The sequence below is a fragment of the Falco cherrug genome, chromosome 2 (genome assembly GCF_023634085.1).
Source record: "Falco cherrug isolate bFalChe1 chromosome 2, bFalChe1.pri, whole genome shotgun sequence".
NCBI classification, from domain to species: domain Eukaryota; kingdom Metazoa; phylum Chordata; class Aves; order Falconiformes; family Falconidae; genus Falco; species Falco cherrug.
In genome coordinates this window covers 72,510,223-72,527,882 of record NC_073698.1, presented here as the reverse complement: position 1 = coordinate 72,527,882, position 17,660 = coordinate 72,510,223, and the positions used below count along the sequence as shown (strand labels likewise).

The 17,660-nt window shown below is 39.4% G+C and overlaps 1 protein-coding gene across 1 annotated transcript in view; it reads left to right on the top strand.

Moving 5' to 3' along the window:
- The first annotated feature begins 1,257 nt into the window (after positions 1-1,257).
- Positions 1,258-17,660, top strand: part of OCA2 (OCA2 melanosomal transmembrane protein) — a 176,489-nt gene continuing 160,086 nt past the window's right edge. The window contains exon 1 of the mRNA XM_027804503.2: positions 1,258-1,541. Within this exon, the coding sequence (XP_027660304.1) occupies positions 1,273-1,541 (269 nt within the window). The 5' untranslated portion in view covers positions 1,258-1,272. The remainder of the gene's footprint in view (positions 1,542-17,660) is intronic.

Genomic DNA, 17,660 nt, shown 5'->3' with positions numbered 1-17,660 from the left:
GTAGGACTGGGGAAGGAAATACCACCTGGGGAAATTCTGATTTAGATTTGGCTAGCAAGCCTGCCTTTGCTTGGAGCCATGATCTGCATTTGTGGTGAATTGTATGTTCAATCTTTTTTTCCAGGAGTGTTCATTCCCTTGAAGCGTGCAAGGCCATGAGAGTTCAAAGCTGCACAAAATCATCATTAGCTTTTTGTTATTTCTGTTTCTAGTGATTTCTCCTGCTGGGACTGAGGCAGAGCCTCTTCCCTATTAGTGTGCTATTTTTGCCCCACTGCCCTGCAGGTCCTGTTCTGAGATCTCTGCAGGGAGGAGCAGGTATGTGCTCCAGCAAGACTGCCCTCCCCCACTGCAAGGATGTCGGAGGCTAACGGGCCTGTTGCCCAAGCTCTTGCTGTCTTCTGTGATGGCTTCAGCACCTTAAATTGAAATATTCCCACGATTAGACTCCACAGCATGCATTTAAGACAGGCTGATCTTTAACTCAGTCTTCATGTCTGATTTGTGCACTTTGTGGGATTCTGAAGTGTTTTTTTACAACTTTTCATGCTGAATTTTTATGATAAGAGCATAAAAGCTTTCTGACTGTTATGCACTAATTTTTATTATAATCACCGTTAATAATCATAAGATAGAACCTAATTTTCATCAAGGTTTGATTCACATTTCATAAATGCCTCTGGCAACTGCTGAAACAGCATGTTGTCTTCATAAAACTCGAGTACTTGTTCTGCTTAACGAGGGGCCATCAGGTGCAGTAAAGCTTCAGTGGGACAGAGCTTTCCAAGGAAACCTGAGAGCTGGGAGGAAAGTGGTGGCTTCAGTGGGACTTCTGTTACCACAGCTGCTGGAAATAAGCTGTGTCGTGGTGGTGAAGCAGTGCTGTTACAAGCTGGGAAGATGTTCTGTACCAGTGGCTCTTGTTCCTCTGATGCAGACATGATTTTGGCTTATTCCGTGGGATAGGCCAGTGCAAATTACTGGGAAATTTGTGGGAGAAAATCACAGTAGACATGAAAAAAGTAGAGGATGTGTCTCTTTATATATTACAATACTTCTTATAGTGGCTAATTTTGAAGTTGCAAAGATGTTTAAAACGTTGGAATTGTTTCTGGTGGAAATAAACCAACAGAAGAAATATCCTAAGGTGCACAAAAAAATCTTCTGCTTGGCATTTTTAACACACTTGTACCGAAGTAAACATTGAGTCAATTCAACTCAGTCCTAATATGTTTGTTTCACTTTCTTTAGGAGAACACCCCCCAGGGACAGATGTACTTGGATAACAAAGATGACAGTACAATTTCTAGACAACAAAAGATAGAGCTGAATCAGACATCTTTACATCAAACCAATCTATCTGCAAAGGTGACAGCCAAACCAGTGACCAGAAGTTGCAATGAGCTGCGGCTATTAAAAGAGTATCACGGCATGGTAGTGAGTCTTGGAGAGCCACAGACCTTGTGTGAAAAAACAGAAACAGGGGAGGATGGCTGCATTGCTCTGGAGAAGGATTTCACTCCTGTCCCCATGCAAGGGAGGTAAGAAAAAGGACAAATGACGTATTTTTTCTTCTAATACAAATTAATATTTATTTTTTTTGCAGAGCAGATACGTATGTTCATTAAGTGAATGTTTCTCCCACCCATACATAGAACAGGAAGCTTAATGGGACATTAGTGCAGTCTTAATTGCCCTGTAGGGGGTTGTGGATCACCAGATTTCAGAACTAATCTCAGCTTTAATAGCAGCCATGGGCCAATTTTGCTATGGTTTCAAGATCAGATACATGGCTTTTCTTCCCTACTTGGTGTCACAAAACACACAGAGATAAAGCGGTTTTCATGTCCCATCTCTCACCTCTTTCAGAAAAATGCATCGTAAGGCTGTAAATTCAATCATTATGGCTAAGACTGGGATGGCATTAATAACACAACTATGACAGTTGACACACCATGTATCAAGTGTACAAGGAGTGTGTGCTACTTGTGTATCCTCTCCTGCATCAGGAAAAGTACAGGTTTGGGAACAGGGGTGCTAGCCTTTCCTGTTGCCACAGATAAGTCAGCAGTTCTATTTGTAAATATTTAGAAATATTTTATAGACCCTAAAATATTGCAGGTGGCTTTTTAAACCCTTCTTGTTCACGTGTTCACATTGTTAAACCCTTTTGGTAAGAGGATGGAGCAAGCTTTGCACCAGTAGCAACCACAGTGTGCAGAAGGCAGCCAGAGCGGACTGTCAACCTTTTGGGGTATTTTTGAGAATTTGTAGAGGTGACTTGATAGAGCCTAAAGCAAGAGCAATGCTGTACCTAATCTGAGCTCCTGCAGAGCACAGGTCTTGAAACACTGCCTGGGGGTGTCTGTGTTGAGCAAGATGGCTTACACTGCAGTGGTCGAGTGCCAGCACAATTTCCAGAATCTGATGCTGGAGAATCTTGTTGCACTGCTACAAGTCAGGAAAAAGCAGCATAGATTTCAAAGCAGTTTAATGTTTAAATCAGATTTTTTTTTAACTGATTAAAATTAAGTAAACATAAAAGTACAATTTATTTAATTGTATAATTAAAGGGGATCAGAACTGTAATGCAGATCAGAATCCTGGGTCTCGCCTGTAGTCAGCTAGACTTTTCATCCAAAGAAAAGAGTTTTCTTTTTATTTCTCTCTCTCCTTCCCTCCCTCCTCTTTGTGTGGTTCTCCACAGCTGTTCGTATCAGGTGCAAGGTGCAGTCCTGGGGGCTCCCCACAGTTCTAGGCATGCTGGTCACATCCCTGCATTGCTGAGGAAGGCTGAGGCCTGTCCCATGTCCCTGCATCTCAGTTAGAAGGAAATCTGCTTATACTGGGAGGAAAGGAGGTTTGGGGCATTTTGATAAGTTCCCTGATCTAGGCAAGGATGAGCCAGGCTACCTGGATGAGCTTTGCTGTGTACCTTACTTACCTACAGTGTAAGTGTGTACTGTAAGTCTAGAGCAAACAAAGTCAAGGTTTTATGTGCATCTGAAAGTATTTCTGTCAGAGTGTGAGTCTGAAATCACTATAGCTATGCTTTCCAAATATATATAAAAAAATAAAATCAAATTGACAGCTTGACCACAAAAGCCATTTAAATCCTTTAGAAATGTTCTTTGGGGTATTTGTGGATTTTCTGTGTTGACTAACAGTTTTACTGACAGAATCAAATCTTGTAAAAGTTCTTCAGTTCAGCATGTGGTGGGGGTGAGTTACTGTTGTCTTGTTTTGAAAGAGCATGGTAAGCACAGCATATATGTGACGATGGAAGGAAGGCAGGGAAGGAAAGGAGTGGATGCATCTGGAGACAAGGTTTTTCTTTTGTGAATTCACATGTATGTCTTGCTACAGGTGTGTTTACTAGTGCTATTTGCTGTCCTGTTAATTATCCTTGTACGGGAACAAAAAACACGGTTGTGTTCTTATGGCCCATCTCACCCTTCTGCCTAAACTTCTTCCAGCGGGTGATACGAATTTGTATACCAGCAGTATGCAACTTACTGTGAACCCATGAAACACAGTTTGGAAATCATGGTCACAGGTGACAGAGATGAAAAATACTGAATCACAGAGGAGCCCACCTTCCTGCAAGTGCAGGGAGTAGTCCAGGTCTTTTGATAACACTGTTTTCCTGTTGAGTAAACTGTAGTCACTGTGTGTGATTTAGGAATAGATGTAGAATTCAAGAGCCACCCCTATGCTCCCTTGCAGAAAAATGTATATCTAATCTTCTATAGCAATATATTATGACCCAGGAAAGGTTCTTCTGAAATTCTTCTTGTTGATCTTTACTTCTCTTGCTCTCCAATATTGATTTCTTTTTTTTTACATACAGATTAATCTTATCTGGTTCAGCATGTATCTTAGCCAATGTACATTAGGTGCACTTAAAATACTGATGTGATCTGTGTGACCCCTCTGGTATGAGTAATTACCCTTAAATCACTGGGACTACTCAACAGAATGCAGATAAAAACATGGATAAACCTTTGCAGACTCAGTTGTTTGATTAGTTTCATTAGAATGAGAATTACCTTTTAATGTAAATTGTTCTTTTGCTTGCAAAGAAAACTACTAATGATTAAGAAAAGAGACCAAATACTTTTTTTTCCCCCATAAAGATGTTCGCTAAATTGGCGTGTCTGTATGGTTTGTTTTAATGCATCTACTTAACTTAAATTGCTGAATTATCTTTTGGGGATAAGGTTCCCAGGTTCTTCAAATTGTTCAAATGTACACTGAGGCAAGACTTTCCAAAGAATCTATTTAACAGATCAGGGGATTTATCTCAGTTGCTAAAGTCACCTTTAAGAAAGTGTTCTTTAGTTAAGCAGGGCCCTTTTCTCAGGACTATAGATGTCCACTTTATTCTGGACTGAACATTTCCATTTGACTGCAGCACAATCCTGCAGGTATTTGTGGTCACTGTGCTTATTGTCTTGGGCTGCCTGCCTGTCAAAATGCCTTCTCATTTACTTTGCATATTGAAGAACAGTACCTTCTGACTCCAGATTTTACTGGACTGCCTTAGGCTCCCTGGGCTCTGTGTGAGGAGCTGTGGACCATCCACAGTGGTCACTCCAATGACTTTGTCTTTCCAGAGCATTCTTCCCCCTGAAACAAGCCTCTCTGCCTTCTTTTGAGCAACATACTTCCTTCAGTCCTGCCTGCTGCTGGAAATGCAGGCATGCCTTTTTGAAGTGGACTATGAATGAGTACCAGTGGCCTCCAGTGGGAATGCAACTGGCCTAGGTGTACGTTTACACTGAACTGTGGTGTAGTTTGGTCTATTGGAAATACAGATTTTAAAGTACTGCAAAATGGCAGTGAAGTCTGGATTTTGATTTTGCACTTTCATTCTCCTCAGGCTTTAAACAATGGATTGATAAAGCTCTTTTTCATTTTAGTTACATGAAAATGGCTTTTCCAGTCAATAGACATTGGACCAAGCCACCTTCTGGAGCCCCTTACCTTGCAGGAAGATTTCATGCTGCTCTGTGGAAGCATGGGCAATGCTTTTCATGTCAGCCCTAACATCTCCAAAAGCACAAGCTACTTCCTTCCATCATGTCTCTGTACATATGGGATGTGGCTACAAAAAAAGCCCTTTGGTTGCTTTGGTTCATCATCCTCAGTGCTACTCCCATGGGAAAAGCCTAACAACATGGCTTTCTATCAACTGAATCTGAAATCCTCCTTCGTGATCCACAGGAAGGATGAAGTCAGCTGTTTTCAATTTAGGAATTAACAAGCCTCGGAGGCCATCTATAGAAATAAGATGAATAGTAATTCTGAATCCCATGTAACCAATTACTTTGTGTTGCTATTTAAAACCATGTTACTGAAAAAGGGATGTTTATTGGAATATAAAAGTGGTTGAAGGTGGTGGAAGAGAAGAGTAATAGAGCAACCAGACCCTGTAGCATTCATTTTGTATTGCCTTTTGGTCCTTTTCTTTCTACCTCCTTTAGGTGGTCAGATAATAACATTATCTTCTTGGGGGGGGGGGGGGGGGGGAGTTGGCAGTTATGCATTTATTATATTGTGAACTTTTCATGAGAAATTAGACTGTGAAAGCAAGGTGATGAAACCAAGTTCTAGCGTTACTCCACTGAAGTTATATTTGGATTAATTTGGCTCTGGAACTTGCTGGTCATTTAATATGATAGTCCTTGGAAGTTTTTTTATTTAATCTTTGTGCCTTATTAAGAGGACTCATCTCTGGGATAACAAAAAATAATCTCTTTTTTGGAATCTGCTTGAATTCGTGTTTCATCAAGCAAAACTATTTTTCTCAGCCTTTCTCCTGTCCTTCAGTTTCACTTACATAATGCTCACTTATGTAAGAAAAAATAAAAACAATCAACCAAATCCAACTCTTCCTTTGCCCTGAATCTGTGGTCCCAGGATCAGTTTGGAGATTGAAAAGGTCAGCGAGTTAAAAATGTCTATTGAATTCTCGGTTTGCAGCAATACAATGAAAAGATTGCCATTCTATTTCCTGTTAGTTGGAGAAGCTGGGAGAGGATAAACTATTGTATAGTGAAAAGTCAACATGAAATTATGCTTTTAATAGTGAGGGATTATAAATCTCAATCTTGATTTTTAATTATGTTGATGTATTGCTATTTTTAAAGGACATTTATGAAACTTACAATTAGATGTCAAGAAGACATGGTTACTGTCTAAATAAGTAAAATTTATGTGACAATTTAAAAGTGTCTTCAGATAGGGGAAAAAGGCTGAGGAAAAAAACAACTCAAAAACATTCAAAACACGTTTTTTTTTTGTGTTTTGAATTTTGATCTTTGGCTGTTAGAATAAAACGAGAACATCTTCTGCTCAACAGTCAAACAGGGAAAGCGGTCCTTTTCACATCGTAATTGCATGTTTGTGTAGGAACCATTCTGATTTTTCATGTCAATCACACAAACGTTAGAAAAGAGTCCAGGACAGATCAATGACTTCACAGCAAACTGCCACATTCATCATTCTTGTGTGGCTTCTGTAGGTCTTGCTTGCTACCTGACTGGTGATGCCTCCATCTGTCTTTCCATTTCTTATCTGTATGTGATTCTCCATGAGGATCTTTAAATGCTATGACACCGTAGTGAACAAATAATATTTAAGAAGTTTTAAAGTCACAACTTTACCAAGTGATTTAATTTGGTTCATTTGGTCTTGAATATACTCTCTCAAGCATTTATTGGCAAAGCGGAGGCATGTGGCCACAACACAGCTTGTCATGAGCAAACTGTGTAGGGGCATGAGACTGCTGAGACTCTCTTAGCTCTGATTACAGGTCCCTGCTGTTGCCCCTACCACATCACAAAACATGACTCAAAGCCTGAAAAACTCAAAAGAAGCAATAAGCAGCTCTAGCAAACCTTTAGCTTGAATGGCAAGAAGTATAACAGAAAGACAACATTATACACAGTAGGCAAACAAATGAGTTATTGGAAAGTTCTGCTGCCCCCTTCTAACTTGCTGTTTCCCATTTCCTGGAAAAAAGCATCTTGGACTGGTAATGGAAGGAAGACAGAAGTGTGGTTGTATGGTGCAATTAAGGAGAGTGTTTAGGTTAATTTGAGTAAAAGAAGCGTGTTCAGCAAAAGACTGATTTTAACTTAGTTTTTGCTATTAATTTAACATACAGAAGCAGACTTCACTCGTGATAAATTTCCCTGTGTTCAGAGATATTTAATTTCTCTGTTGCTGTGTACTATTCATCATCTCAGTGCTTATTTCTTACAATTACACACAATATCTCAGGTTGGTCATGTAGTACGATTTGTTATATTGTTGGCAGACTAAAACCATAGCACTCCTATGTGGCCACTCAAAAGCTTTTTGATTCTGACAGGAAATTTTGGTAAACAAAAATCCACCACTATTAATTTTTGTTTCTAAATGCTCTGTTGAAAGAATTAGGGGGGCACTAATTAACTGCTTCACACTTTTCCAATTGTCAGGCTAAAAACTGAACTCAGCACTCAGTGAAGAATTTGCAGTGTACTAATCTCCAAAGATCAAAAGTTTCAACTGAATCCCTGTGACACTGCACAAAACTGCTGAATTTTGCAAGCATCTCTTCTGTTCCTAATGGTTAATAATATGGTTATGTGGGGTTCGTCTTTGTTAGACCTCTTAGGCCAATTGTGGAAAGATGCCAGTAACATACAAGCTTCAATCCTCTTTGGGGTTGGACAGCTGTTTCCTCATGTAAACCTCTCTTTAAATGGGGGAAGGCTTTTAATGTCAGCAATGATTTTTTTACATTACAAGGTTGAAAGTTTAAGCCAACCAGGCATCCAGACTTTGAAAAAGAATGTGTTGCACAGTGGCAGTCACAGTTGAGCAGGGGGGCATGCATGGGGCTTAAATATCCGATGCGAGGAGTAGCTATCCATGTAAAATGAAGCACATAACACAGTCACTCAGTATCCCTCAATTAAGCTTTTTTTTAAAAACTGTTCTGTGTGCTTCATTCCTGCTGATGTGCCTGTGTGCAGATGGCAGCTGTGATATACTAAATTTGGGGGAATCAGAGCTTTGCACTAGCAGGTGGTCAAATTATACTAATTAACAAGAATTCAGTTTTGTACCCAGTTTTCTACCATGTAGGTATGTAAAAATTTTATGTGGGTAAGACCAATTGAGTCTTTGCTGACAGTGACTGGGGAGAAGGAAAATAAAGCATTGGAAATCCACAGCCCTTACATGTATCACTGCATCAGTTGGACATGCAGATAGGCAGCCACTGCAGCACTGTTGTTGGGTGGTAAATGGTCTGCCTGATAACGTGGCAACTTTTCCATGGGTTCAGGCCTTGTGGTTGAAGGATAGAGCAAGACAAAACCTGAAAGTGCCACCAAAAATAGTTGAGAAAGGGAGTTATGGAGAGGAATCAGGTTTGACAGAAAGTTTGGGCCATTTAGCTTTAAGGCTTGAACCTCAGTAAGCCTGAGGTAGGGCAGGAGCCCATGAACTTTGCAGAGAGAGAGGCCAGGACAATAACAGCTTGGCTTCAAGGTCCAGTCAAAAAAAGAAGTAATGCCAGTGGGGCGCCCTTACTGTGAATCTGTACAATCTCCACTCTGCCCTGAGGGATAGTAAACACACTCCTCCTAACCCCTGAGTAAGTGTATGGGCCACCAGACTCCAAGGCAGTCATTTTTTACCTCTCTGAATTTGTCACTCTAAATGAATAATGAAACATCAATTGAAACAGCAACTTTAACTCACTTATTCTACTTTCTAAGTAAATTTCTTGCATAATAATAATAATCAGCATTGTTTTATCTCCTCCTCTTGCTTCTTCTTCCAGTGACTATTATTTTGTTGAAAATATAAGGGCCTGAAGGAAGAGGAAAGGAAGGGCTTGCATGCAACTTTCTTTCCTAGTAGTCAGGTGACAGCTTGGATAGCTTAGCTCATATTGAGCATTCGCTCAAAGACATTGCCTCAGCCTCTGCCCAGACTACTAGAGAGCTGCTGCTGAGCATGGAGGGAGGAGAGAGGACTTGGAGACACAGGTGGAAGGAGAAGCATTTGGGAGGAGAGATATCAATAAAATGCAGAGACAGTAGGAATAGTGAGAAGGATGAATGGAAACCCTTCCATGAGTCTTCAGAGGGAAAATGCGTGAAGCTCAAATAAGGTGAAATACAGAGTGAGAGCAGGATGTAGAGAGCTGTGGAGTTAATTAGATGAAAGCAAGTTAATACCATGGTTGTAAGCCAGACTCTGATGCAATCAGTCCTCAGTTATGATAAAAAGTCCTAACTCCACCCAAAGCTGTATTTAACAAGAGTATGAAACTGTTTGTCTCAAACCTTGAAAAAAGGCAGCCCAGTTAATGGCATTCCTTCCTTACCCTGAATGCCTTACACTAGTGAGTACTTACAGTTTGATCTTCCAAACAAAATAAATTGTGTTAACAAGATAAAAATATGGAAGGCTATGATCCTTCAAAAAATAAAACAATCCCACACTGCCATTGGTACAGAAAGAAACCTTCTCCACCCCCCCCCCCCCCCCCCCCACCCCCCCCGCTTATTGTTAGGATAGATGTTTTAAAGCATAGTTCTGCTTGGTGATAGAAATGTGTTTCAGTCTGCCCAGCAGTTTAAATGTCTCTCCCATTAGAATTAATTAGCATCAGAGTGGTTTGTCCTTTTGTGTTAGAAGCACTGAAAATCATTCCTCAGCCACAGCAAAAATTTCCAGGATAGTGGTGGTCATACATTTAAGAACTGAAGTTCATGTTAAATTGAATGTAGTTCATGGAAAAATAGATTAATGCGGATGGAAGAAATTAGCCAGTGAATTAAAAAAAAAATAATAGGGTCACAGTCTGTAGTCTGGCAAGTCATATGGCTTTTTTTTCAACCCAGCTATTCATAAGGAGCTCAAGTGATTTACTCATTGAAATACAGCAAAAGCTGATAAATGAGTCACCAAAATGCTTACAGTGACCGAGCAAGCAATTCTCTGCTTGTTAGGTACTAATGGGACTGCAGGGGCAACCTGCAATAATTGTGTTAATGGACCAGCAGAAGTCAGAGACCATGCAGAGCTCTGTCCACAGCAGGTCAGAAATAAGTCAAGCACAGCACAGTGAACTGGAGCCAGGTCTGTCAGAGCTGGGTAGGTTCAGAAGTAATGCACTTGGGTTTGGTTCTTTTTCCTTTGCACATTTTTATATGTTTTCTTTTGGGCAGGGTGAAATAGAAAACAGATAGACAGTTGCAGCAACTCACAGTTTTCAGAAGCACAGCAGAAGATACTGACGCAGTACTATCTGTGAATTAGCATCATTCGGAAGCAGCTGTTAAAGGTTGAAGGTTTGCTCACACTTTCTGAGCTGCTCCCTTTTCTGTACTAGTCAGTAAGGACAGTAAACACAGTCCATCTGCCATACACTCCCTGGTATCCTTGAGCAGAGTTTCTGAGGAGTCCCCTTTCCTGAAGTGAAGCTCTGTCAATGGTGGAGCATGAAAGCATTTCTCTCCAGACTCCCATGCTGGCAGCTATATTGAATGGGTATGTCTGGCAGGGCATTGCACTTGCTGTTTGAGGAGGAAGTGCTATACTATTGATGAATTTACTTTAAGAAGTCTAATCCTGGATTAATACCATACTTCTTTGAATAGGGTAGGTAAATATTTTGCAGTGACTTTTCCACCCACTCTTGTGGTCTTAGGTAATTTATTTTCTCTGCTGCTGAGAAAATAAAAAAGTAAAAGCAGCTTCAAATATTCTGTTGTCTCTGATCTTTCTAGGAGTGATAGGAGCAACTCTATCTCCCCAGCCACGTCAATGACATGTGAGCTGCATTCCTCTTTAGGAATCTGTTGACAGCTGTTCATCATGTAAACCTCTTACAGTGAAAAGCATGAGCCTGAATTTAGTGAATCTGTCTGATAAAAGGAAGAGTAAACCCAGAATGGAGGATAACAAGGAATGCACTTCTGTTTTCTCTGATGTGTACACTAAAACAGCAGGGCTATGTCATAATATTATATAATACTATATAAATACACAGTTTTGTTGCATTCATTGGCAGCACATGGCTTCTTTGCCAAGGTGCTCTCTGTGCTAAGGGTTGCGCCTCCCATCGCTTTCCAGCACAGGACAACAAGAGCAAATGCTCTATGCAGAAGTGGCAAAATGGAAATTTGTGCATTTTAGACATTGTTTTTGACTCACATCTACTTGGTGCATTGTAGCCGATGCCTAGAAATAAACTAAGCCAAAACTGCAGGGAATAGTGATGTTTTGGAGTAAAAATTTTGAACATCAGTGTGTGGAAAGCTATTGTTTTTAACCACAAATAAAATGGCAACAGGAACTCATTACAAACCTGTTCATAGTTGTATGACAGTATTGAAGAGGATTATAGGGCCAGAAGTATTCTAACTTGCTCATTTTGACAGAAGACAGACTGTCCTTGGCAGAAAAGAATGATAGATTGTCATAAGGATTTGTATGTATGGATACGGAACTAATCACAGTTTTGAACCTATTGGTTTGTCAACAAAAGTTGAAAGAGCTCCACTGATGTCATTAGACCTGTCATGCTTTCCCTCAGCTGGAAATCTGACGTTTGTGAGGCAGAACACAAGAACTCTACATCATAAACAGTTAACAAATGTACTGATTTTTTTACATTTTAGAGTAGGACCAATTATTTAATTTTCTTGATATGCCAATCCAACAGATGTTTTAGGCTCAAGCAGAGAGGATGAAGAAAAGAGAATTCTGAATTTTCATACTTGTTAAACACTGTATGAATATAGGGAGATATAGGTCATACATATAATGGTTTGAGATCACCAAAATCAAGTATTGACACCAGCTTCCTGATACATAATGGAATTTATTTACTTGTTTGCAGAATCAGTCAACAGGATCCTACTTCTGCTGCATATGTGTCCCTTCAGGGGTGAGGTCCTCATGGTGTCATGATCTGCATCACATTTAGTCTTCATTAACAAGAAAGTTGCAAGCAGGAGCATACCTTGCCCTATTAAGGATACAGCTTTTGGTTGTTGACCAAAAAAATTAATATATAAACTGGAATAACACTGTAGAGCTGAGACTCTAACCATACCTCTTGCAATGGAGAACAAATGTTGATGGAGTCCATACTTCCTTTCTAAATCAAAGACCTTTTAAAAATTTAATATGTCTATATACGTCTGTCTTCAGTTAAAATCTGTTCTTTTAGCTCTGCCATGTGTCATGATATTTTTCTTTCCAGCCCACGCTTTTCCCTAATGCTTCTGGAGGAGATAATTCCTGTAGCTTTAGTTCTTCCACTATTCTGATTTACTTTCACATTGCATAACTTTAAAATAGTACAAAATGATTTTTATTTCTGTGACAATGTGCTATGGACTTCTGCTTCTCATAAACATTTGTTTGTTTGTTTTTAAAACATTTATTTGCAATTGTAACCTACTTTTAAGTGCCATGACTCAAAAGTGATTCCATTATTTGGACTTTAAAGGTGTTATTTTTGTGTAGAGGAACAACCATTATTCTATGTTGATTCTTGAGGTGCAGAAGAGCTACCTCTACATTAACTTTTAGGAACGATGTCTGGTTAAGGGCATTTTAGTGTCTTTTTCTCTTTTTCTCTTTGTTGTTACTTTGTTTATTGCTCCATTGCCTATACTATCCACCTTCCTTTTTCCTTTGCATTTCCGTATTGTCAGAGCATCCTTCATTTTCCCTGCTCTGTCACACTCTATGGATAATTTCTTTTTCCAAATTACCTGTGCAGACTGTGTTAAAAAGACGTTTGTTAGTGCAGTGGCTGTTTATCTTGGCAACAGTTTCTGCAGTTGTTTTATTCAAAAAATAGATGTGAGACGCTGTTAGTATTATAGTTTCTCCTACGTTCAGGCATCTGATGTGCATTTCAGGCTTCTCTTACTTGGATGTGCTGTTGATTTGAGTGCACTAAACCTTTATGATCCATTGGAGTTTATAATCAAGTAGCTGTGTAACTGATTGCACATAGAGCAGAGGACAAGCTTTGGGTTTGGTTTTTTTTTTTTAAGGAAAATCCAGGTTTTTCATGCTTTTTAAAATGCTAAGAAGTGTTTTTGATTGAAATCTAACAGATTATTCAGGCTCTATATCTGCCTGAAGGAACAGAACACTTGTAAACTTTCTTCTGTCTTTGTCTAAATTTGCTGTGCTCCACAGCATCTTTGCCAGGGTGGGACCAGTAGCAGAGATCCTTTGTCTTAATTCTTCTGCTTTTGGAGGCAGATATGCCTGTCTTGTTTCTTTAACGGGGTTTGTTTGTAAGGACTTGCTGAGTTTTTTTCTGTCTCTTTGTATAGCAGCTTGGAGCCCTCTTCCATAACAAGGGGAAGAAGACAGGAAGAAGCTCATGGAAATGGGTAGTAGCTGTGTCAGCATAGGCTTTCCCCTTTTCTGCAGATAACCTATTGCTGAAGAATTATTTTTTAGTAAGTCAGTAGCACTGATGCTTTTCCTTTTCTATTTGCTTTTTCTTTGGTAGCACAGAATGATGTTTTATTTATGTAACCTCATGTCTGATGGCCAGAAATTTTAATGTGTATGTGAAGATGTATTGTCCATACAGCTACTGAGCAGAATCCTATCCCTTTTTTTTGGCGATCAGTGTCCAGGATTTATTTAGCTTTGGGATAGTGCTGATTTTTAGAACATGCATAGCAAATATTATGGAATTTCTCATCAAGAATATGTTATTTCAGGAACAAGATGGAAGTATACCACCTCTGTGAGACTATGGAGTGACCAAAGTGTCACTCTGTATAGAGCCAAAGGGAACAGGGTGTCTGAGAGGAAAAAGTCTGGCACCTGTGTGACTGGGGGGGAAGATGTGTCTCATTGTCATCAAGAAATATGATGTACAGTTAAACTCTGTTGCCAGAACAAAGCCATCTGCCATGTAGGAAAAGGAATTTCCTTCTGAACCCTGACAGTCATGATTTTGGTTTTTTGACTTTTCAATGCACAGGAGTATGTTCTTACCTGGAGAAGGATTACAACTTAAATCAGGAGGAAAGGAAGATGAAAGGGCATTACTATTCTTTGTTTTTGTGATCAGTTTCTCCACTTGGGGGGAGACTTGCTGAATATAATTTGCATGCTACTCTGCATGAGACAAGGAAATTCTCAGATTTTCTTTGGAATACATTATTTATAAACCTTAATTTGTTTTTTTTTCTTCCTCTTTTTTCTTTGAGAATCTCAGCTGAATATGTTTATGGACTCAGATCTTGTGTTTCAAACTCATCTCCCATTGACATTGAATCAAAAATCTATGTTTTAAAGCTGCTTGTTAACATAAATTACATAGCTCCTTCTCTGACATTGTAGCCTTGCGGTACCTATAGGTATCTGAGGCTTTCCAAGACAGAAAAAAGATGCCTGGTAGCAAAACAGAACCCAACACTGTGAAACAAGTTCCTGATGCTTGTAAACTAAATATGTTAACATATTATAGTGATCTTAGTGAAGGGCTATTGCAGGGAAGAGCACCATCTTTGTGGGATAAACCTGCATTTATTCTTGAATGGTTTCATTAAATATTCTCCAAATGTAAGAGCAAATATTGTATTATTATCAACTACTTTTTTATTGTTTGTTTCTTTAATTTGTTCCTCTTGGATTTTCAGTGCTCTAAAAATTTTTGTCTCTGATATAACTCGAGGTGGAATGTAATGACCAGTGATGTGGGTTTACTCTGTGTTGGAAGTTACTTGCTAGGAAGTTATGAGGAAATCATGTTTGGAAGGACTTCATAGTTTTTTGTATTCCTACTAATGTACACTGAATAATTTTTTTTTGTGAAAAGTCTTCCGTACAAAAAAGAGATTTCATCTAAGAGTGAATAAAAAGTACATGAATAAAGTACTTTTTGGTATACCGTAATACAGACATTGTTTATGTGAGGCTTATACTTTATTTACTGAAGAAGTCTTTCTGTTATCTCAAAGTTAATTCTCCAGGTTTCTTGTATAGTCAACATGGGAGATGGAGAGGATGAAAATGATTTCAAGAAGTCTCTCTCTCACCAGTGACCCTAAATATCTTCGACCAGACTTTTAGATGGCAAAAGTTATATGAATGACCTCAGTGTCTTATGCTCAGCCAGAACCTGAAAAGGAATCCTTAGTACCTCCATTATAATTAAAAAAATGAAAAAAATAGAGTGGAAGAACTTCCAGTACAGTGAAAAACCCCCAATTATTTTATCAAGTTAATAGTGTAATTTCAGTATATGATAGCTATACCTCCCCCTATGAATTATTTATCTTAAAGTTTTACTGCTGTTTCTTCTCTGTCTACTCTGAGTACTGTGTCTTATGCCCTAGCTTTGGAGAAAATTTTAACATTTTTGCTGGGTCCAGTCCACTGGGATCAGAATCTACATAAAGGCCGTATAAGTTGTCCTGGTTACATTGTAATACCTCATGAGAACCCAATTATGTATCAGATATAAGAATTCTTGAACTTGCCTTGTTTCGTTTTATTATGACCAAAGGACAAAATACAAGCCTCAGCAAATTTACAATGGTTGGGATCCATCATGTGGTTTTTTTTAAACAAAGCTTAATTTGGTGACATCTTGAATTTTTTAAGCCATGCAGTGGCCTGCTGCTCACTTTCACCTCCTTTAACACTCTCCAGGCAGAGATATCAGTCACAATTTTTCAAATTTTTAATAAGCTTTTTTGTACATCTTTCTGGCTTTTTTTTTAAACTCTGAGCAATGGAGACACTTTGTTTATAGTGACAAAATTACTTTTTTTCTCTAGAAGTTGCAGATATGAATAATGTTATTTCCAAATTCTTGGAATGCAATATATGGAACTACAATTTTTAAATAAATGTTTAAAAAAGGAGAAGAATCATTCTTCATTACTTCATCTTTATGTATAGCTCACTAATTACTCTTTTCAGTCTCCAAAACTGTGGTGAGTGGCATAAGAGTATATTATGACTATGCAAGGCCAGAAGCATAATTACATGTGACAACTTGTCAGTACATCGCTTGGATTAAGGAAAATTGCATCAAAATAATGCTGTCTCACCATTGTGTAGGAAAGCATTCCCTCATCTGGGAAGCGGTCAATGGTCTTCCTTTAAGAGTGCTTCCTTTTTCTTGCATAATCCTTAAACTCAGCTAGTCTTAAAGTAAATCTTCATACTTCAACATATGTTCCCCCAAACCTTTGAGACTATGACAACATAGCACTGCAATGCTTGAAGAATAACCTCCTCTAGACATGGTCACATCATCCAGTTGTTTCTCAGACCTATCCTTCTGTTCCTATCATCCAACTGCCCCATACTGCATCTTTAAGAGAGTTTGGTCAGATGTAAAGTTAAAACATTAAGTTGTGACCACTTCCTTACCTTTTGAGGTTCTTGGAATTGCCTCACAGACTACTAAAAAAGTGTGACCCCCATTTATTCATCGTAAATTCAGTTAACAGTAGAGCTGGTTAAGCTGAAATCCCATTATGAATATGAAAGAGAAATGCTGTCTTTTAAAAGCGAAACTTGCAGAATATGCTAAAGTATTATCAGCGCAGCTATGCTTAAAGTGTTGCTGATAAATTGCTTCCCTATGGCAGATTCATTTTTCAGTACGCCCTGCAGCATTCGAGAATAATACCCCTTAACAGGTTATCTGTGTAATCCATAGAGAAACTGGGGTATTGGAATTTGGACCACTACCAATACTGGCTACTGCTGCCTATTTCAAATTTGCAGCTTGCTGGCAGTCGCCAACAGCTAAACTGTTTTGGCAGTGCCTGCTACTGAAATGTATTTTCTCCTTCAAACTGCAGTCTTTGCATGCTGTCTCCTGTAGCTTTCCAATTTCCTTTGCTGAAACAGAAAACAGAGAGAAGGAAACAGCAGTTACACCTTTTCATTGCAAAGTAGTCCTTCAAAGGGTAAGCGTTTTGACCTGCCCCATCGCTGTTGTCCTGCTGGATAGTCATGAAGATCTGGGCTGGCCTGGGTCCCTGCCTCCATCCTGTCCCTGCTCCCTTGCTGGGTGCTGTGGGACAAGCCCTGCTTGGGGACCTCATTGCCCTGCCAAACCCACAGCCACTCTGTGCTCCTGGCTCCCTCCCACAGGGCAGCCGGACCTCATGGTGCCCTGACATGGGAGCAGAAAAAGTGTGGAGAACAGCTTAGTCCTCGTAGGTAGAGTCAGAGGAGCTTCAGGGCAGCTTAAGATTGAGTACGAAGTTTTGGCTTCACCTACTGCAGTGAGGTCCTGGTCTGTTAACCATGTCCTGATGTCTTCTTGGTGAAGACTTCCACTGACAGAGGCAGGCAGACTCTTGAGGAAAAGGAGTTATCAAGTCCTGGAGGTCCCTGAAATTTTCATTTTTCAGGGAAGTATTATAACCCTACAAAGCCTGATTTAATTTAAGAAAAAGAAACACAGAAAACCCTGTTTTCCAAGCTATTTCTGGACTTAAAATTGCCCTACTTCTCAAAATAGCAGAATGTTGCACAACTGAAGGAGGAGAGACCACTACCACATGCTCTTGCAGGACAGGTTCGCTCTCCAAACCCAGCAGATGTGAATGAAGCAAGCAGATTGTTTGTGCCCT